The 22,905-nt window shown below is 38.4% G+C and overlaps 1 protein-coding gene across 1 annotated transcript; it reads left to right on the top strand.

Annotated features, from left to right (window-relative positions):
• Positions 1 to 968: 968 nt before the first annotated feature.
• LOC146310905 (serine/threonine-protein phosphatase PP1-beta catalytic subunit) lies at positions 969 to 22,382 on the top strand. Its single transcript, XM_084741797.1, has 8 exons — positions 969 to 1,095; positions 7,628 to 7,759; positions 17,353 to 17,583; positions 18,730 to 18,834; positions 18,964 to 19,035; positions 19,302 to 19,453; positions 20,077 to 20,211; positions 20,541 to 22,382. Exons 1-8 carry the CDS (start codon positions 1,044 to 1,046, stop codon positions 20,643 to 20,645), a joined length of 984 nt encoding a protein of 327 aa, XP_084597923.1. The 5' UTR covers positions 969 to 1,043; the 3' UTR covers positions 20,646 to 22,382.
• The last annotated feature ends 523 nt before the right edge of the window (positions 22,383 to 22,905 follow it).

Consider the following 22,905-nt stretch of genomic DNA (forward strand, 5'->3'; position numbering starts at 1 on the left):
GTATTACCTTAAACATTAGCTACCACTGATGAGATAGACTCCTCATAAAACATAAAAGGGGTTACTTTATGACCTGCTTGCAGTGATGAAAGCCACCGACTGCTTCTGTTAATTATGTCACAAGCATACAGAGGTGGAAAGTACATTTACTCAAGTACTGAGGCACAAATTTCAGGTATTTATTTAGGTCCTTTACTTGAGTATTTCCTGCTATATTTCTGCACTGAATTTCAGAGGAAAGATGTTTTACTTTTTTTGATTTTACAAAACAAAACACAATCACTTTGTAAAATATGATGTATTAGTACAGAATGGTACAAAATAGTTGAAATTAGCAGTAACACTCTCTATGAAATGTCAAGTCTATCATGCATTACAAGCACATTCTTAAGACAATGCACTTGCATGGCTTTATAAAACTTTTTAAAAATGTATCATAACAGGTCATAAATTCTACATTTCTGAGATGGAATATGTCTTATAATCTTCATAGAATTGCTAATCTTTTAAAGTGCTTTACAGTCACTTTACTTAAAGCCCACTAAGTCATGCTATAGCGTATTATGTCTGTAATAATGTCTATAAGACATAATACTTTAGACTTGTGCATGACAACTTATATCACAATTTCAAAATATTTATTAAGCCTTACAAATGCATTATAATATCTTTTCAGTGTGGTTATAATTACAGTTATAGACATGACCCTCATAGAAAGTACCAATTAGCTTTACATAGAAATCCGGTGAAGCTGAGGGCAATATTGTTATGTGAAATTTACCATGCTTAAGTTTACAGTGAAGTCTATGAGATTTTTACACTCAAAATTAGCATTATGATTAGTTTTACACAACATATAACCTTTCATTTAAGTCCGAAAAGTAACTGAAGGTTCACAATGGTAAAAATAATAAATATAAAGGTATTTGAAGGGACTGTAGTTCATATAATCTCCGGTTGATGTTTTGTTGACAACAGCGCCTCCTGGTGTCAGTAGGAGGAACGGAACCGACCAGTACTCACTGTACCTCATCAGTTTGAAGATGGCGGAGGGCGAGTTGAACGTGGACAGCCTCATCTCTCGGCTTCTGGAAGGTGAATAATTTAAATAAGCTCTCTAATGTAACTCAGAGTTGGATGATTAAATGTTAACTGTGACCTTTATTCTGTAGCTACCGCGGCTGCCTTAGAAAACGCATTAATGTGTTAGCCTGTTGGGCTAACGGCAGCCTCTCGTAACGGTGTATCCCCGGTGGCTAGCTCAGGCTAACGTTAGAGTTAGCCTGCCGTGTTTATAAACACTGTGAGCGGTGAACGCCTACATCTCTCAGTTTTCTCAGTAATAGCTACGTGGCTCTTGTCAACTCGTCTTTATTGTGTCTCGGTCTCTTCTTTAGCATGTAATTAAACTTTGTGGCTGCTGGTTTTCGCTGTATTCGGGCTCATTTATTCTCTATATGATGTACGGCTCGTCTGTGTCGAGCAGGAGGGGCTGGGACGTTTGGTCTGTGCGTTGTAACATGAAAATGACAGCCAGAATCATCTGTCATGGCTCTAATGGTTATAACTGTCACGTAGGTGAAGTTCACATTTGTAAACCTAAGGTATGACCACCGATTTTCAGCGCCCCTGCCCTTGACATGGTTAAGTTTTGCTCCATATCTGCTGCTGCTGCTGCTGCAAGTTGTCGTTGTTACATAGCTTTCTGATCAATTTCTATTGATGATCTGGTTAATATTACATTATTAGGAAGGGGCATAGTTTTACAAATGGATAAGCTAAATAAACAGGCCTAATATATTGATCTGATATTAGATGTCCATATCACTACGTCCTAGACAAATTTGACTTGTCAGGTTACATTTTACTGAAGTGATTTTAACTTTTGCAGCTCTCTCCTCTCTTGGTTTGTAGGTGTATTTTAGTGGGCAGATTGCTGTGATTCAGTGCACTTATGCACATTGGAACCATGATGCACACACATTCCCTTTAAATGCCTGTAGAGCTGCACGAAATGGTAAAAAAAAAAAGTCATATTGCAATTATTTTGACAGATATTGTGATTACAGTTCACTGAAAAAACTGTTTTGATAAGATGTTGTGACATTTGTTGGGGTTTGTACTAGGATTTTCACTGCTTGATTATCACGGCCAAAAGATATCACGATATTATTGCAGTGTATAGAAAATTTGAAAAAAATGAATTACATTCAAAATTCAAGTGCAGCAAGATGGAGAGGGAGTCTGTAACCATAACTGTACAAAAATGTACAGAAAGTGCAATTAGGCCACGTGATGGATAATACAAAGGTATGTGTGCGGCATCGTTGGGGGACAGAGACAAAGCAAAAACATAAAAGTGATTTAAGAGCAATAGACAATATTATCACATGTGTATTAGACTATATCAGTATTTCATGTTCTCAATATCATGGTTCTCTTCAATACCGGTATATTGTGACTCCTCTAGTCTATACCAAACAAACATGTTTTCTTCCATCGGTATAACAAGATTTGTAGGCCAGATGTGGCTGTGCAGTACAGCCTAAAAATATCATAGGCTATTGCCATTATTTTGACAGATATTGCAATATGATCATTTTTGCATCACAGTTTTCATTTTTGCTGTAAAATGCTCTTAAAATCATGAAGATACAGCATTAGTTGGGCTTCTATTGAAGAAACATTTATTTTCTAACTGTAGAACAAGATTTGTAGGCCAGTGCATTTCTGCAGTACCACAGCACTTAATTTTAATGCTGTTGTTCACACATTTGTCAAAAAATTGCAGCTTCTGCGACTTGGATATGGATATTGTTCTTGGCCATATTGTTTTTTTGATTAATTGTTGCAGCCTTATGGGTGCATCAATATTGGATTTTTGCCAATACCAGATTTGACTATGTTTTCCAACTAACTCTGGCTGATCGTGGATGCCAATACCAGTATATGCACATATATATTTTCCACCTAACTGGATAGGCTAAAATACCACTCAAGGTCAGAGGGGAGATTAGTATATTTTATTTTGGGGTGTACTGTCTCTTGTACATATTATTATGTTGCTTATTATGTTGTGTTATATTACATATGTAATCAATTTGTAGTGTTGAAGGAATGAGATTTGGCTCCTTGCATGACCGGCACAGAGAGATCATTGTAAATAGCAACTTTAAAATCTGTTTCAGACACTTCGAAAAGCCTCCACACCGCAGACATACTTGAATCACATGTGCATAACCGTCTTTTTAGTCATAATGGCAGAAATGTTAATTTCAGGCCAATATCAATGTTTCATTTTAAAGCCCTTATTAGCCGGTACCGATGATATGCTGAGATTATCATGCACACTTTAAATGTTTGTACTGTTAGTGTTGGTACAGGTGAAGACCCAAACGCAAATTGAAAACATTGCGGATGTAGGACAGATGGAAGAAATACTGCATGTTTCTCTGACCTGTCCATAAAAATGTTCATATCTTCAGTTTAAAGTATTTCATCTTGCTGTGTTCACTGTCACATTATTGCTTTGATACTTGTTAAATGACGGAAATTGTTGGTGCGTGAGGAGCAGGTTTTGTGTTTGGCAGAAAGAGGGATGTGTTAAAATCCTTTTGTGTTGGCCATCCACCTGCTCAAGAGAAGGCGGGAGTTTTCTGTTCCCCTGCGAGAGATCCTTTGAGTCAGACCAGACCACTAAGGCAAATTCAGCTGTCCTTGGCACACTTTCCACCAGTATCTGTGACTGTTGGAGGGATGAGACACTATGCCAGCACTAAAATGTGAAGATTTGTTATTTATAGGCATAGCCGGACAATCTTGCTGCAACGGCCTTATGTTTCTCACAGTTTAATTTTTATGTTAACTTTGCTATCATATGGAAAAATTATTTGAAGATAAACAGAAAAAATGAATAATAAGTCTTTCATCAGTCCTTCAAACACCGGGTTGTCCTTGGTGCTCAGCTGGAACTTCAGTGACTTGTTGATTGTGTTGCTCATATTTTTGAAGAAAAGTTAGACTTGGCAGTGGCATCTTTCACAGGTGGTCAGCTTTGATTTGATTTTGTTTGTGTAAAATGGCGAATGTGTATTATCTCTGTTTTGGCGCCCATGAACCCAGTGACTACATGTGACTAATTGTTTTGGATTTTATCACTTCATAGGCCTCTTACATAATTGTTCAGCTTTGTAGTCAGAGGTGTGAACTTACTCAAGGGTTAGAATCAAACGGGCAACTAATTTATGAACATGATAAGTTGCCATTATAAAATGCCACCTTTTTTGATTATCTGTAGATAAGAAATTTCTACTAGTGAAATGCAGTACTGTAGAACTGTATGCTTGTTGGTGTCTATGACAGGGTGATTTTTGTTGATTAATGTATTCTGGATCATTCCAGGTCTTCAATGCAGGTCTTGTACCTGTGCACAAGACCTTAAAAACTAGCTAAGAAAATACACCTTACAACATCACAGAAGCAAAAGCCAGTCTTTCAAACTGGTGTGTACCTTTCTTAAAGCTAAGTGTTTATTTTCCCAGCACCCAACTCTCGGTTTGTGTCCCTGTTTTGATAAAGGCAGGGCATGAGTGCCTCCAAAATTCTGTCTGTACTTTATTGATGGTATATATTTGTCAGGGATGCGTGATATTATTTTTTTTAGCTGAATGATTATTGATAATCACCTGGTTCTCAAGGCTGAAGATAAAAGATAATTTAACATTTTTGTATTTTAGGAAGAAGTTCACATAAATGTTTATGCACTCTTGAGGGTAAGAAAGGTCAAGATTATTGAGCAAAGTTGGATGATTTAAAGCTACTACAAGGAACTTCCAGATTTTGTCGATTTTGGGTGGCCCTGTGGAAAAAAAGCAGTAGTAGTTCCACCATAATAACCACAAAATATTACAAAATTGTCTGAATAAAAATGTCCTCCTTTTTTAACTGGCTAATGTACTACTCACTGTAACTTTCCCTGGGAAAATATAAACAGGCTTGTTTCATTTGATTTAAGGAGACTCTGACCCAGAGGCAGCCATAAGTACATTATTATTGTCACCAAAATTCATAGGCAGTAATTTCATTATCAGAACAATACTCATTTCCTATTATCAATCCCAGTATTTATTATGCTTCCCTGATAGTTGTAGATGTAACTACTCTTTCAGCATATCATATCAAGAGACTAGAAATTCTCTGGTGCAAAGTTTTTAAACCAGATATTATGAAAGGACTTCAGGCTTTATTTTGGATCCCAGCATTATGTAATAGCTTATTGTATGTTCTGCTGTCTGAGAAAATTCGGCCGTGTGTGTGAGTGTCAGTGAGAGTGCTTATTCACTGGAATTAAAACTTATGGAACACTGCGTCTCTTTCTTCAGACACACAGTCACACAATCACACACAGACACACACACAGTGATTGGTCTCTAATGGTTGCAAATCCTTGTCATTGCTTCATTTTAACCTTTGCCCCTCAATGTTCTTAAGAACGTAATCTCTGTTAAAAGTGCCAGCCCGCAGAAGTGCGAACAGTGAAAGGTTCAGTGTTAAAGCAGAGCGAGCAGGCTAAGCATCCGAGCTTAACTCGCTCAGCTCTGATGAGGCCTGGCCGTTGAGTGAAGAGCCCTACTTCTGCAATTTCATGCTTCACACCATGGGCATGAAGCAGTGCAGATACAGTAGATGGATGATAAAGAAAATTGATGGTGTAAAGCAACACTTCATTAAGGCTGGTGCAGCCCTGGAATAGTTTCTGGCACACAGATTTACCATCTGTGAGGATCCCTATTCCTCTGGTTTGCTCACTTCTCTCAGATTTAGTTGGATTACATGAGTAATGAGACATAACACTGACAGTGAGGGCGTCTGAGTACAGTGTGTTAGTAGCATGCATATCCACACGTGTGTGTTTATGTATGCATAAAATAGCATACATGAAGCTTCAGGTATAGTTAATTTGATCCATTTTGAGCTGCTTTGGCCTTCCTGTAATTTGTCATCCTTAATGGAGACGAAAAGGTAAATTGAAAAAGCATTTAAGTGAACTTCCCCTCTGACTAACATGCACTTGTTTCACTAGGCTCAGCAATGCTTTATTGGAATCTTGAGTGGGCGTCTAGCTTAAAGGCAAAGCCAAAATGGTTATTACATAATTCCTCAGTCATGGATTTGTTCATCACTTTTGTTTCCATCGTCAATGTTTCATCTTCACACAGTGCTTTCATTTGCTTTTTATGACGTCAAACTGTGACTTAAATTAATGGAAATCGCTATGTAAGAGCTGTCCAATTACCATTTACTGTGCATTTATTAATATAGTGGCAAACACTAGTAGTCACAGTTATATCACCACTATTTATCTTATAGGTTTATAAGAAAAAAACACTTGAATATCACAATAATATGTTTTGTGATACTGTATTGTTTTCAGAAAAAAAACTATATAGTGATATACTGATAATAGCAGACAGATATATTGGTTGGCAGATAGGCCAGTATCAGCCTGTCACAACTATATCATTCTATATCGGTATCTGTGTATTTGTTGTCTGATATGATAACCTTGGACATTATATGGGTCTAATGCGGTTCTTTTTAATTTTTTTTGTTTTTAGTTTTATTGGCAGCAGTATGTCTGGTTATTTATAATCATCAAAAATACAAGTGAAACGTTACTGGTTCAGTGACTTGATGTAATTTTCACACATTGAGGGCTGCAACCAACTGTTGATTAGTATTTATCATTATTTTCTGTATTACTTGTGTAGTCTATAAAATGGCAGAAACTGGCAAAAAAAAAAAAAAAAAATGTTGATCAGTGTTTCCAAAAGCCCACAATATCCTCAAATGTCTTGTTTTGCCCACAAGGTGAAGCTATTCAGTTTGCTGTCATACCCAGAATCAGAATTTTGCCTTTTTTTTTTTTTTTAAATACTCAAACCCATTAATCAATTATCCAAACAATTGGCAATTAATTTAATAATTGACTAATTGTTTCAGCTCTATACATTTTATGTTCCTTAAAATTTTGCACCTACTTCCATTTTGATCATTTTAATTACTTTTAGAGGCCTAAATTATATATGTAAATGCAGCCTTTGGAAACTACGTGAACCTTAACTTCAGATAACCCACAAAGTCCTTTTGGAAGGACGCAATTTTTTTTTTTTTTTTATCTCTAACTATTTTGACTGCTGACTGTCACCAGCATTTGCAATTCTCACTCTTCTTTTCATTGTTGTAAGATAAATCTGCACCCAGAGCTGTGGCAGGATGCCAGAAAGTAGGCTTAAGCTAACAGTGCAACTACACAGCCAATAAACCCACACCAGTGCTGAAGATGCAAGCTGCTCTCATAGTCTAAGCAGTGGGTTTCTTAAGTATGGCTGAGACTAAGCAGCTATAAGCTACAGAACCATTACGCCCACAACTCATCAGATTTTAAGATTGCCTTGTGATTCTGCTGTATGTTTATTTTTCCCCTTAGGTAAGAAAATTATTGAATCATGGTCTCATGCTGACAAGCTTTATGGTGCCGGGGGGTTTCCGTTGCTGCTGAGTTACCACTGACAATGATGATAACAGTAGTTGATAGCACTGACGTTGTCTTTTCTCTCCTCTCCAGTACGGGGATGTCGCCCGGGGAAGATAGTCCAGATGACAGAGGCAGAGGTGCGGGGCCTCTGCATCAAATCCAGGGAGATCTTCCTCAGCCAGCCCATCCTGCTGGAGCTCGAAGCACCTCTGAAGATCTGTGGTCAGTGTTGGACATTTTCTCACCACCTCATAGTTATTATCTGACTTATGCCTGGCAGAGCTCGTGCAGGAGTTGTGTGCATGTGTGTGACCGTCGCAGGGAGGGTGTGGAAGACCAGAAGAAATATACAGTGAAACAAAGCTCAATGAATATGATCCATGTAGGGGAAATAAACAAACAAGAGTTTGCTGACTCTATCCTGCTAACCTCTAATAGACTAAAATCCAACCTTTGAATTTATTTTAATCAGTTCCATCGCTAATTTGTGTTAATGATTGATAAAAATTTTGGGGTGGGGTGGGTGCAAACTTTTTTCAACTTCTGAAAAAGGGACATGCTATCTCTGCTATGTGTCTGTGTGATTGCCATATTGGAGCATTAAAGGCCCGCCGGTAAACAAATGAGAGATGCAGATTTCAGTACAAAATTGACTACAGCTCCTTTATTTCTGAACTATTTTTCATGAAATCTGGTTTATTATGAAACCAGAAAAACATAAGCACGTTACTTTTAAATTGAAGTCAGTAACTAGGGGTGATTTAATCAGCTCTATGCCAAAAATGTTAACAGAATAGCCACAACTTCTCCTGGGACATGCAGGCTCCAGCCAACATCAAGTAAATTACTAAGAATTTAACCTTTTGTGAGGTTCTCTACAAATGTAAATTCCTATATATATATATATATATATATATATTATTGTTGTAAATCAACCCTAAATAACAATTTGTAACAAAGTAGTTTGGACTTATCATCCCATTTATCATGTCGTTATTGTCCTTATACTATACAAAAATACTATTAAAAAACATTGCATACACTATACTATACTATAGAAAAAATGTATTCTTAACTTCAGAATTTCAAATCTCCACTGGTTCCATTTGGCAGTTGTGAAGGCATTGCAATAGGTCCTTGACCATCTGTTGCCTGGCAGAGGTTTGCACTCTACTGAGTAACCTCTTCTTATTTAGCTTTTAAATTTATTAAACATAAGCTCAGTGTTGTAGCAAAGTTTACTTATGTAACCAGACCAGATATGACTGCCCCAGCCTGGGTCATATATTAAATCACTATCACTCTCTCAACATGACTACATGGATGTTATAGATTGATACGTATTGGGAAATTGCTTTCATATACACAGACTGTGTATCACTGTCGTGCACAAATAAAATGGACAGACCGAAGTAGAGCGCAGGAGTGCACATACGCAAGAGAACTCCCTCCCAACAGTTGAAATGTTACCACTATCAGTATCTCTAGTTCTGCACGTCTCTGCACACTCCCACATGCTTTATCTCTTCTCTGCAGTGTAGCGCTGCAACTGCAAATAACTCTGAGCTGTCTAATACATGTGCCAGACCTTGAAAATACAGTACACAAGCTCGTATATAGGCTCAAGCCTACACAAAGTTCATTTGTGGCTGTCCTTATACCAGTTACCTCCCAGGCACTTTTACTTTGAGATTGTTTTGTAGACCTAATAGTGTATCAGCCTTAGATGGCAGCATTTGTATTTACAGTAATAAAAGTGATAATGGGATGCAGTAATTTGATTAAGTCCAACTGATATCATTCCACTTAAAATCTGATGTTTAGAGAGTTCAGATTATTTGCAGTGAGTGAGGTAAAAGTACTGTTTTTCCTTAAGGAGTCCAACTGCTTTGGACAGAGTCATATTTAGTTTATATAAGTGTGGTTTACCATCGGAAAAAGCTAACCAATGGAAAGGTAATGTGGTGAAATTATTCTAAATATACCGTACACTTAAAGTAATATTGATCTTATGGGTGGATATTTTTTTAAGTGGCTAAAATAGGTTTTGCTGTGGACTCTGTCCACAGCAGTATATTGCTGATCATATTATTGATCAGAATAACTGACATTCTAAAGGCATTATATGCCGTCATCCATGACGACTTGACTGTACTCTAAAATATGCATGAGTTTGGGGAGGTGTTATTTGTCACTGTGTGAGTTTTCTTTGTCCCTCCTTACTTCCTTTGTGTTGTTGCTGAACTTCTATCCCTAGACTGATTACTTTAACCTACTGTGGCAGTAATGGCAGCTTTTCAGTGCAGCAGTATTGACTATAAAGACCAAACAGTGAATGCCTTTAATTATTTACTAAGGCCACATGGATCAGGTTCTGTGTTTTCCCTCTCACAGACATGTTAACCTTAATACCATGGGTATAATTTTGCACAATTCTGCAGCTTTGACACTGTTTGGCTTTATCACTTATTTAAAGTGAATAATTTAAAAACGGTTTTAAAATACAGTGTTGTTGATATAATACTCAAAAATTATAATACTCAAAACCCCCTTGCGAGGATGTGTTAGATAGTAATTTTGTTACAAAAATAATCTAGACAGATGATAATGATTAACAGCACCCTGCAATCACAATCCTCTGCAAAATTACTAAGGGTTGTGTGTTATGTAACTGATTTGTATGTTGAATTAGCTGCAGAAGGACCACAAACATGCATGCTATAATCAGGCCTATTCTGTGTGTATTTGCATTCTGTGGTAGCACTGATCATATGTTTTCAGTGTTTGTGCTGTGTCCAGTAGAATGCCTTTAATTAATTTTAGAAGTAGTGACCGAAACAGGTCCCAGACTAAAGAGAATAAGATGAAAACATTTTGGAAGTCTCTTATTTTAAAGTCGATGGTATAATCAATAGGGCTGCCCCCTAAAAGTCAAAGATTGGATCGTCAGTCGGAGGCCCTTCAGTCAACTGAGATTCTTCCAGTTGAGCAGGCTTTTTTTTTTCCTTTGTCAGTCAGTGTGCATTACAGTAACAGGATAAAACGCACAGCACTTCAATGAGTAATTATACAGAAGTGGAATCTTTAATATATATTTATATCAGCTGGCGTACTCATTAAAAAAAAGTTCTTGTGACAGCATGTGCTAGTTTTAACTGAGGAGATGGATGTAAGTTTCAGCTCTTGTTTTTTAGTTGCATTTTGTTTACCCAAAAACAGCTGTTTTAATGCTCTCGCACAAACAAAATAAATCCCACAAAAAACATCTTGGTTTGTCTGTCCACTGTTCCAACAATTAACAAATCTGGTTTAGTCTACATAAATCCTTAATTCACAGCATATAGGAGTGCAGAGCATGAAGGGCAGGTGACGGCAGACAGTGGCTAACAGCGCTGCTGCAGCCTGGGGACAGATGCTCTGCGGTGTGCTGATTTTATAACTGAACTACAGGAGGATGCATACTTTTCCTATCTCTGTGTGAACATTGATGTTTTCACATTACAGATGAAGAAACAAACTTACGTTGACTGATATTTAAAATTTAGTGTGGCACGTAAAAAAAAAGAAACAAATCGTTGAACATTCATATTAAGCATCCAAATCTGTTGAAAAAAAAATGTTGGTTGGGGACAGACCTAATAATCAGTAAAAGTAACTAATTTAGCCAGATTTTAGCAAAATATCACAGGCAGTCTGTATTAAATTTCTCACCCTGAAGTAATTTGCGTTTGGTGTTTACATTCCACATTACTATATCAGGTAGGTGCACACTTATTTCTGTTATTGTGTTTTGTTTTGTGTTTTTTCCAGTAAGTTTGACGTGTGCATCATAAGGTGTTATATGCATCCTTAAGGTGATAGTCTCACATCTTGCTATAAATCAAGGTGATATTCTCACATCTTGTGATAAATCATGCTGGTTTTAAGTTTCAGATAGGCCTGACACTTCAAATTAAATACGGCATATATTATTTTTCATATAATATACAGTGTTTTTGAACATCTGCCTATTTTCTTTTTTGTGTAAAGTAGATCCGTTTTTTATCTGAAAATGATTTCGTGTGTCATGCGATCTAGAGCAGCAAAGACAGATTATATTACAGCTGTGGACAGTCAGCCTGCTTGCTGAGTCTTTATTTGTTGTTTTCATTTTGAAATGTGCACCATTACTCAGCGTTGCTCACACTGGTGTTGTGTTTTTATGTGGGTGCTTTTGAACCAGTTGATTATCTAGCCACAAGGTCATGCAACAGTGCACTTGATAACAGCTTTATTACTTAAGTACCACTGCTCTGATGCTAGGCTAATAATACAATGGCCTTTACTTTGTGCATGCATAGAGATTCTTTGGTTTTAACATTTTTATTCCTGTGACAGCTGTGGTCGCAGGCCTTATGTATTCAGGCTGTCTGTACTTTCCCATTCTCGTGAATGGAATATCTTAGGATCGTGGTGTGTGAATTTAAGTTTTTAAGTTTTAGCACAAATGTTCACTTGGACTCGGGGATGAACTGATTAGATTTTAGTGGTCAAAGGTTACTGTGACCTCACTAAACATGTTTTTGCACAGACCTCAAGAATTTATACACTAATTATGATAAAACCAATATCTAATAGGGTAAAATGATGACTTGATGACATTTTATATGCCAAAGGTCACACTTCACTGTAACATCATAATGTTTAGCTCTCTATCAGTCCTCTGTACTTCTCTGTGAAAATAGTCTCTAAGTGAAGACAGCATGTTTCTCACTGGAACACTTAATGTCTTTAATTAAATTGTTTCAAATACTTAGCTACATATATGAGTTTAGACCAGGGGTTCTCAGAGTTTTGGGAAGTAGCATATGATGGAGAAAACCTCTGAATATGTTGTCGATTGATCTTATAATGGTGTTTAACAGTAAGAATTTCTTGATTACAGAATTCATGCTCATGGATCAGCTGATCCCTTTTTCCTGAAGCCTCATTTTCTCCTCCTCCTCCTCCTCCTCCTCCTCCTCCTCCTCCTCCTCCTCCTCTTCACCATACAGTGTTTTTCCTGTGGTGGTTTTTCTGTCTCACCTCCACATTAATCTGCTGAGTTGTCCGTCGAAATACAGCTCTAGGATTGATGACTGAATGTTATTCCCACGACACTTGTGAGGTGCCACTAGTTGCCATGCAACCAGTAGCTCTCTACAAGTTGTCATTCCTAACTTGACAGACCCTTGTTAAAGGGCTGCAGTTTGATGCATTAACAGAGCAGTGTATTGAATTTAGGGTATTGAAAATATTGAAATAGAATGATTGAAATATAATGCATGCATCTCATGTCACATTCAGAGGCTAAACAAAATGTTTCTGTTTCTGCACCTTGAGAACCCCTGATCTAGACAGATATGGATATAAACAACTTGACTAGCTGGTGGAGGCAGACAACCACAAGGTAGTAATTGTAGTAATTTTGTAAAAAATATTACCATATTACTGATATGTCTATTGTTCTGTTCTTCCAGTGCAAAGGAGCATGTCAGCATGACATATGACATTATGACATTGATGTACCACATGTGGGCAGCATACTTGGGAATCATAAGATAGACTGCTGTGTCATTTTATTATTGCGGAGTTCTGTTATTATCATTGCCTTTATATTGTGTTGACTTTTGAAACAAGTCTTGCTTATTTGTAACACTGACCTCAGGTTCAATGCTCCTTTTTCCAACTTTCAGCCTTTTGCTCTGCTTTTTAAACCCTAAATCTCTGTGCTGCTGTTCTCAGATTGTTTTGACACTGCAGAGGCAGTGCTGAGTAAATAATTCACTGTCATGCTACAATTCCTTGTGATAGAGCAGGCAGGGGGGCTGCCCCATAGAAAGCCAGTCAGCCAGTCTTGTCTGGTTAAGCTTACAAATTCACTTTCAGTCATGCAGGATAGTTAGTGTGAAACGTCTCTGGAGACAGTCAAACATCCAGTCCAAAGGTGGCAGCTAAGTCATTCTTAGTGATATAATTTTAAACATAACAATAACATAACAAACATCTTTTCACAACTGAAATCAAGACAGTCGTCATCACAGCTCTGAGAGAGAGAAATAAAAAATAAAGACGAAGCAGTGAAAACAATGATAATACTGAGAAACGGTGTGGTGAAAGAGTATTATTTTATAATCCAGTTAATCCGGGTTTTACTACAGAGCTCAGCTGAAGTTAGCCCTGCTTTTACAAAGTTCACTGACCCTCAACTGTCTCTGCAGAGATTACAGTCTATGTTGCCATGTCTCTGTGTCTAGTACCATTTTAATCCACATGAGGCTTTGTTCCTGCATTTAATTTCTTTTTCTGTGTAAACTGCAGCATAAATGAGCAAGGCTAATTGTTCATGCCTCATTCCATTTCTGTTTTTGGTGCAGGCTCAACCAACAATGATTGTTTGTGTTTTGTCCTCTGTATTTACTCAGTCCTTTGTATTTACTTTGTTGTCCAGTATGCATTGCTGTTAGGCTGCCAAGACTTAAAAAAACTCTGTTTAAAATCATTGTTTACATGCTTTTATGTCATATTTGTCGCTTTTAGCAGTCTTCAGGACAACTCTCAGCTCTAGCAAGTGCATTATAGAGCACTGTCGGTCTCACCCTTCCCTTCCAAGCATGTAGGAGAAACTACGGTGGCCGCAAAACTCGTAAAAAACACAAAGGCTGTGTTTGGTTTGTCTGTTCGGGGCCACTGTAAAAACACAGTGGTTCAACATGATGGCCTCAGTTAAAGAGGACCTGTGCCCTCTGTAGATAAAACCACAACAAGTCTTATTTTAAGGTGATTATACAGTAATGAAAACATACTTGTTCATCAAATGTATTTAAAGAAAATATAAAATAGTGATAAGGAAAATGTATGTAATTAAAATACAAATAATTTGTAATTTTAAAATACAAAAATACCTTCTAAACAAATTGATATCACATTTTAAGTAGCTTAATTAGCTGTCTGACCATAGCCCTGTTAATTTCCCACATCATAGATTTGTAGTGGCCAGCAGAATATCTTGGAGGTGGGAGGCTGCAAATTCAGGGGCTCATGCTGGGTGGTTTCAGCCTGTCCTCACCAGAAAAACAGCACCATTCAATAATGTATTTTAAGTATTTCAAATACACAAATACAAGCTCTTAAAATAGTTTGTTACAAATGATATCTTTTTTTCTGTCCATTACTATTACAAAAATTACAAAATACTCAAAAGTAATTAAATATGCATTTTAAATAAAAATTCATTTAAATACCGCACATCTCTGCATACTTGAATATTATATTCCATTCCTGTCATTGATTTCCCTTGAATTGATTTGCTGAAATCTTACACACTGGACTCGTAAACTCAAACTAGGGGTTGAAAACAGCAACCACAGTAATAGTTTGGAAATGTTAAAAGCTTTAGTGATTTCCTACCGACAGCTTGAGACCTGGACTACGTTGCTGTAGTACTGCATTAATACTTAAAGACTTGTTTCATTGAAGTTTTGATACTGTATTATTAATGTAAAGGATTGTGAAGTTGTTATCATTACCAGCATTTGTATCAAAACTCTAGATGGCAAACTGGAGCTGCGTGTCCAGGGCAAAGAATATGATTGATGGTGAAACACAACTGGCTCAGCACACTATGAGTACTGAGTAATATAAGACAAAGCTAAACTTAAAAAAATATTCATAACTGTTCCCTTAATCATTCATTTGCACGGAAAAAGTGAGTTTTTGCATGCCATCCTAAGACACAGGCAAAAATAACTATAGGCCTGCAGCCATGTAGGTTTTGGTGCCAGTCGTGGTTTGGTTTTTGGTGCCTAGATCACTGACGGGCAGGCAGAAATAGAGAAAATCAAGCCAGCCACGCTCATGATATAAAGTAGCAATTTCTGTTGGTCATTTTTATCTCAAGGCCAGACAGCTGCAGGGCTTAACAAGGCCTATTATTTCATTTTAATTTGTATTTGGTGCCATATTGTAATGAAGCACTGCCTTAAAAAGAGTGTGGCTCATGAATTTTGCGTTCCGTTTTGGTCACAATGAAGCCTGTTATTATTGTCCTAGCCTTTCTGGTGAGGCTCTCTGCAGTCATCTGCGTCTGGAGCACTTAGCCCAAATTAGAGCAGCTCTTAAGTTGGTGCAAGAGGATATAAAAGGAAGCAGGTCTTGGCTAGGTGATGGAGTGAGGCTCCCCTGCCGAGATCCTGTGCTGTGGTAAGACCGTCTGCAGCACATCGCTCCATGACTTCTGTCACAGAGAGACAAGGTCGACCCTGAATCCTGGGAGAGCTGTTAAAATTAAAGTTAGTTTGTGTGGATACATGTATGTGTGTCTTTTATTTTTGTGATTAACCTGGATTGTCAGCATTCTCTCCCTCGGTAGTTCATTTCCCATGGGCCACGGCATTGATCTGGTGGCAGTTGTAATGGCTCATTTTGTGTGTGTATCCTTGGGCTTGCTGCAGTAGTCCCAGTAAAGCATGGGCACAGTCATATATCCCCACCGACCTACATGTCTGGCTGTGTTCTGAAAATCAAAATGGATTCAGTGAGATAGGAGTTGGTGGGTGTGTATGTACGTGGGCTGGTTTGGAGATAGAAAAACTTGTTTTTTTGTTAAGTCCTCCACTTGTTTGATGATATTCTAGCATCTTTTTTATGACCTCTGTGTTTGCAAATTAGAGTAGCTCTTAAGTTGGTGCTTCTTCTTAGGGATGCCCAGTTTGATTGGCTGCCACTTATTATCAGCTGATATTCAGTAAAACTATGCAAGCATCCTGATGAAGATCAGGGTTAATACTTTCTTGTCACAGATTGCAAAAAACGTTCAACGACACAAAAAGCTTGAGCCAAGTCTCTGATGTCATTGTTGCATGCTAACTAATCTAAAGAAGCACTTCAACTCCAAAATGATTTGTATATCAGCTACTCACCCTTTGTAGCCTTGAATTCCTGGAGAATTTTCTTTCCTCTCATGCCAGTGCCTCCATGTGAACACAGAATGAATTTAAATCAGGCTATCCAGACTTGTTGAATTTGGTGTCACTCACATTTTTAAAATTGCAAAACTATATCAAAACATCTATTTAAAAACCTTCACACAATTCATGCAAGCATAATCCAGGTCTGATTTATCTAGTCGTCTACTAAAATGTTGCTAACAAAATCATTTCTGGTGGAAAGCTCTGTAGGCAAACTAGTACTACACACCTATAATTAAACACCCTTGTGTTTGTGTGTCGATTGAGAGCAACAACTGCATGCGTGTGTGTAGTGTGGTCCCGCCTCCCAACTCGTTCACTGGCCAGGAGTGTGCATGTGGTTGTGCAGGCGTGCAACACTCTACTTACTAATAAATATGTGTTAACTAATTAACACAATCTTATGTATGTAGATGTTGCATTACTTCTTGGGAGTTCTTTGTACTGCTCTGTTGACTGAATAAGTAAAAACATGTTGACGGACTAAGAAATCAAGAAAACGTTTTGTGGTTCTTTACTTTCTACCGTACAAACACAGAATTTATAGCCAAGGTTATATTGCAGCCTAGTGGAGATCCCAGTACACTACAAAGCAGCCAAACTGACCTATAACACTTTATACCAGCTGCTATAACAAAACATAAACATGATTAGCCGATAGAGCTCATAGCAGCAATTGGTACTGGCTTATTCTTCTCACTGATTTCCTCTCTAAGTAGCTCCCTCTTCCTTTATTAATTTTAGGTTGAGTAGCCTGTACTGTGACTACACTTACAGTAAATAGTCAAACTAACATCTTCCCTTTTGCCTCTCACCATGCTGTTTTAGGTGATATCCATGGGCAGTACACAGATCTACTGAGGCTGTTTGAGTATGGTGGCTTCCCTCCAGAGGCAAACTACCTTTTCCTGGGTGACTACGTGGACAGAGGGAAACAGTCCCTGGAAACCATCTGCCTTCTGTTGGCTTACAAGATCAAATACCCAGAGAACTTTTTCCTGCTCAGGGGCAACCATGAGTGTGCTTCTATCAACCGCATCTACGGCTTCTACGATGAGTGTGAGTAGAAATAAACTCACACATTCCTGCACACATGTATACACAAACAGCCGTGGAACATATAGTAGGGAAGTGAACAGTAGGGAAGTGAAGGGACAGTTAGGTCTGCAGACTCCATTAATTCTTGGTTATGGATTATGGTCCTCGAATTCGATCAAAATCTTAACTTTTTCACAAGCTAAAGCTCAGTTTCCCTGGTAACACCTGAGAGTTTGACTAATATGTGGAGAGATCATTACCATCCCATAAGGCAATGAACTCTTCTGCAATGAAAATGCTGGTCAGGAAATAAACTTGTTAATGGGAGAAAGCTGAGGTTACAGCGTGGCAAATGGGAAATCTAATTTAACAGCACATTTAACAATAAGACTAGCTAGCTATCCAGCCATGTCATTGTCCAAAAAAATACAAAAATATCAATATTTTCACGAGCAAATGATATGTACTGTCAGCCACAGCCTGAAGTAGTGAGTTGAATACAAAATGTGTTGTGAGATGATGTGAAACAAAAGCTGTTTCCACCCAAAGTACCAGGAACTTTTAATCCAAAGGACCAGTTTTCAGAGAACTAAAAGATTCCCTCAGTCTGTTGTTGTCTACGCTTCCACCGAGCTCCAAAGACCTATGAAGAGTATTATATCATAACAACTGCAGATTTTTAAAATGCTGCAAGTGCTCGAACAGTCAGTAATACCCAGTGCTGCAAGCCCCACCCTCAAAGTGCCTATACTTTTGGAAAACACTACCCCACAATCCAGGACTTTTTGGAGGTTAAAATAATGTCCCTGGAACTTAATTTAGACCCTTGTCACTGCACCAAGTTCCACAAAAGATTCCTAGTCCCTGGGGAAAGTTCCTGCAGTGGAAACACTGCCGTATCAGCAAGTTCAGAGGGACAGTGTACTTATCGTGTTCCAGTTGCCATCCTGTGGCTTGTTAACATGCTGCAACACATTGTAAACAGAGGCTTTGACTGCATCCCTGTTGCCATGGTTACTCATTTTAGATACAGGCTGATACTATGTAGCTGTGAACAAACAGACTGGAGCTACCGACTTAGTAGGTGTCCATCAGGAGTTATTCGAGTATTCACCCTGACCATGGTATAAATATAGTCTGATCATGTTTGTTTATGTGTTCCACCAGGCAAGCGCAGGTTCAACATTAAGTTGTGGAAGACCTTTACTGACTGCTTTAACTGCCTCCCCATCGCTGCTATCATTGATGAGAAGATCTTCTGCTGCCATGGAGGTAAGAGAGCTGTTGGCACGGATTCCCTCCCCTTGTCCCAAATGTAAACCGGGACTTTCTGATAGTCTTGTTTGAAATATATTTGTAGCTAATCTAATCAAATTTAACCTCCTTTATTTTCTATTTCAGGGCTATCGCCTGATTTGCAGTCAATGGAGCAGATTCGCAGGATCATGAGGCCAACAGACGTACCTGATACAGGTACTGTGTGTGTCTGTGTGTGTGTGCATGTTAACTTCCTCTGGATTCCTCCTTGTAATTTATGATTTATCTTTAACTGACAGCCTCTCTCTTCCTGAATGAATGAAAAATGTTACATCAGTGGATCTTCTTTGTTACATCAGCAAAGTCTGCTGGATCTTTAGCACTTTCATCTCTTCCCTGTTTCCTGTCAATGCTCTCCCTTCAACTTTTTCATGTCGTTCTGTCTTCTTTATCTCCATCTCTCCTCTGTGTGTATGTCTCAGGCCTGCTTTGTGACCTGTTGTGGTCAGACCCAGATAAGGATGTACAAGGTTGGGGAGAGAATGACCGCGGGGTCTCCTTCACCTTCGGGGCAGATGTGGTCAGCAAGTTTCTAAACCGCCATGACCTGGACCTCATCTGCAGAGCCCACCAGGTAATTACGAAGGGAATGACGGTAGAGAGCCTGAATGTGGAGGGTAAATGCACAGAGGCACATGGCAGGCAAATTTATCTATTTTTCTTAGAGACTTGAAATTGGTTGGCCATGCACTTTCATGATAGTTGACCTCCATTAGTTTGTGTGTCTTTGGCACAAGTAATTACTGTGGCTGATGCAAAGACACAGACACCACATATTAATAGAACTTGTGCAGCAGTGGAGCCCCCAGTTTCCTGCTCCTGTTTCATCTCTTTTTTCCCCATGCATAATTTATTATAATTTAATTTAGCACCCAGTTATTATTACCTTTTTTTGCTGAAATAAAATTCTGTGACACAGAATGAGAACGTACTGACACTGACATCTGGTATATTTACCTGATAAGAATTGAAATGCTTTTCTGTTAATTGATCAAGAGACGGAATGACTAGCACTAGATTTCTTATCAGTAAATTGGCCACAGTAATTTCTGCGCCAGGCGTTTCATATTGATTCAGGTGTAGGTGGTTTTGTACACTCAAACTTATAGCAATGTTGGTTTCTGGAGGAAGCTGAAGATCTTTTTCTTGGTTTTGATCGATGTGGGCGGTGGAATAATGTCATGTGTCTTCTCACAGGTTGTGGAGGATGGATATGAGTTCTTTGCCAAACGCCAACTGGTCACACTGTTTTCTGCTCCAAACTACTGCGGGGAGTTTGACAATGCTGGCGGCATGATGAGTGTTGACGAATCCCTCATGTGCTCCTTCCAGGTACAGTAAAGGGGACACATGGTCATTTTGCCTTCTAATATTTCACTTACAGGGTAATTTCAGTATTTCTCAATCTGAACCCATTTTTCCATGTTTTTGTGTCTAACTGACTAAAGGGACAACAATTACCATTGGCCATTGGCCATTTAAAACAGTGTACTGTAGGTATACTTCAAAACCCACAGGCGCATTTGTGGGCCTTAACTTTCTCTATGTGCAGATGTGCCTGAATGGATTACATTGCAACTCAGGTGTAAATATCAAAGTTACCCTTTAAGACATTATCTCAGAAATGCTCACAGATTCATCTCCTCTCTCTGTGTTTATAGATCCTAAAGCCCTCAGAGAAGAAGGCCAAGTACCAGTACGGTGGCGTAAATTCTGGACGGCCCGTCACCCCTCCCCGCACTGCCCAAGCCCCCAAGAAGAGGTGAACGTGCAGCCTTGGCTCTCCTCCCCCTCCCTCCTCTCCTTCTCACCCTGTCCGTCCCTGGTCTGCCGCCACGGCAACCCCTGTAACTCCCCTGTATAGCGAAGATACAGGGCTTATCTAATTGCCCAAATCTTTCTCCTCTTTCTTCCCCACTCACCCCCCCTCCCCAACTCCACTGACAGCTCTTTTCTTAATGTGTATGTGTACATAAATTTGCTGTGACCAATCTGTTTCTTTCTTCTTTTTTTTTTTGCCTGTTTGTTGGTATTTTTGATATTATTAACAGGTAATCTTTTTTTGTGGTTTTACTTCCGATGCCGTTTGAGTTTTTCTGAGGTTCTGTGTCTTGAAAGGAAAAGCCTTCTCTGTGTAGAAGGGCAAAGTGACTGAGATAGATGAATTCCTTTTCAGTTTTAACAAAAAATATTGTTTTGCCTTGACCTCTCAGAAAGCGGAGAGAATCCTTCCAATGTATTTTAATGAGACTGTGGTTTCTGTGCAATGCAAACATCCATAGACAAAAACAAGTTTAACAGTTGAAACACATTAATTACAGCATGTGCGGTGAACATGCGGTTGCTGTTGTGTATATTTTATATATTTAACCACCTCCCCAAGAGTAGCAAAGAATGTGAAGAGACCGTCGTGAATGAAGTATATAGAGGATAAATCAGAAGCTGCTGGCAGTGGACATGCTCTACCCGGACACAACGCCCTCTGGGCATCGATTCCTCCGCTCCGTTATGCCTCCCTGTGCCTCGACTCCACACACCCACACAAAAACATGCCGCTTCTCACACAAGAGCTGGTACTGACATTTTCCAGGGTCTATTTATTATTTGTTCTCATCAAGATAATTTTCCCCTTATGATTCTTTTGATTTATAGTGAAAGATGCTGAGATTTTTGGATACACAGGCATCTAACTAATACGAGTCAGTATTTTACCTGCAGACGTACCGGTTAAAAGGTGTTTTAAAAGTGGTTATGAAATTGTCCTTTGTATGAAGAAGCAAGCAAGGATATAAAAAAAAAAATCTAACAGCTCTGGTTGCAATTTTGCAAGTGTCTTAACTCATCTAACTAAACCAGTACAGTGTTAAATAATCAAAATAAACAAAAAGCAAGCTTCACAAAATGCTCCATAATATTTGAATTGTTCAGCACTGTGTTTATAAAGCACACAACAAACGAACATGATGAAGAAAGTTTGCTCTTGGAAGCTCTGAAGTAAAATGCCAGCTATCCTCCTTTCTTGCACATCACCCAATCTGTTGTGGCACAGAGAAGGAGAACTGGTGGAGTCAGGAGTGGGCGGCAGGACCAGGCCGTTTTGCTGTGTGACAGTGATGCCACCTGGTGTACGAATACAGTAGTGCAGTACAAATTATTACAAATCAGATGTTGATGTTTCAGACTACTTCAGACTTGAGTTCGACTGTTCGGCTGACCAGCGATGAGCCTGGTCGGCAGTTTAACTTCAGTCCACTGCAAATGAGATGCAGTTGACCCTTTGTGGAAAACAGTTGCCTCTTTTCTTTCTTTTTCTTTTGCTCTTTGTGGTTTTATTCTCTCTGTTCTTTGTTCTCTATTCACATTGTTTACTTTTTATTCACTTAATTTATTTCCTAATAATGATGATAATAAGAAAACAATGAGGTGTTACCAAAAGCTGTTTTGCAATTTGTACAAGTTTGTTTGAAAGTCTATAAATTCAATTAAAATGGATGGAAACAAAAGTTGTCGTCACCTGTTTTTACTGATGTATTTGCATTAATCTATGTCTCTGTGCCGTGAAGAAATTGGAGACGCTGCAAAGATACTAGTTTAGTTTAGTGTATTAGATTTATTTATATCATGGACCGTGTACGAAAATATATTAGTCTCAAAGGGAGAAAACAGGGTTTGTGCCAAATTTAGCTTACTAGTTAATTTCCATCTGCAGTCCCTGGGCGGGTGAAATGAAATAGTTAAACACAGAACAATCCTCTGATCTCCACGCACACAAACAATAACACATATAAGAAAAGCAGAGCAGACAATAAATACTTAAATATAACACATGTATCCAAAGTTATGGAACAGTTATCAATATGTCAAGTCGATACTGACAAGACTGGTTACTTAAAATCTACATTTCTTAAAGAAAATATTGAAGTCTGCAGGTTTTCAGATTGGCAGGAGCTAATTCCACTCTTTAATAGCTTTAAAACTGTAAAAAAAACAAAAACAAAAAAACAGTTGACTGACTTTGAAAAAACA

This window comes from Lutjanus erythropterus, chromosome 18 (assembly GCF_056507025.1).
Source record: "Lutjanus erythropterus isolate fLutEry1 chromosome 18, fLutEry1.hap2, whole genome shotgun sequence".
Lineage (NCBI taxonomy): Eukaryota > Metazoa > Chordata > Actinopteri > Lutjaniformes > Lutjanidae > Lutjanus > Lutjanus erythropterus.

Excerpts from the sequence above, each read along its gene's own strand:
- LOC146310905 (XM_084741797.1), top strand. The coding sequence starts at position 1,044 with ATGGCGGAGGGCGAGTTGAACGTGGACAGCCTCATCTCTCGGCTTCTG. Across the intron at positions 7,760-17,352 it reads AGCACCTCTGAAGATCTGTG|GTGATATCCATGGGCAGTAC; the intron begins GTCAGTGTTGGA and ends ATGCTGTTTTAG. Across the intron at positions 19,454-20,076 it reads TCATCTGCAGAGCCCACCAG|GTTGTGGAGGATGGATATGA; the intron begins GTAATTACGAAG and ends GTCTTCTCACAG.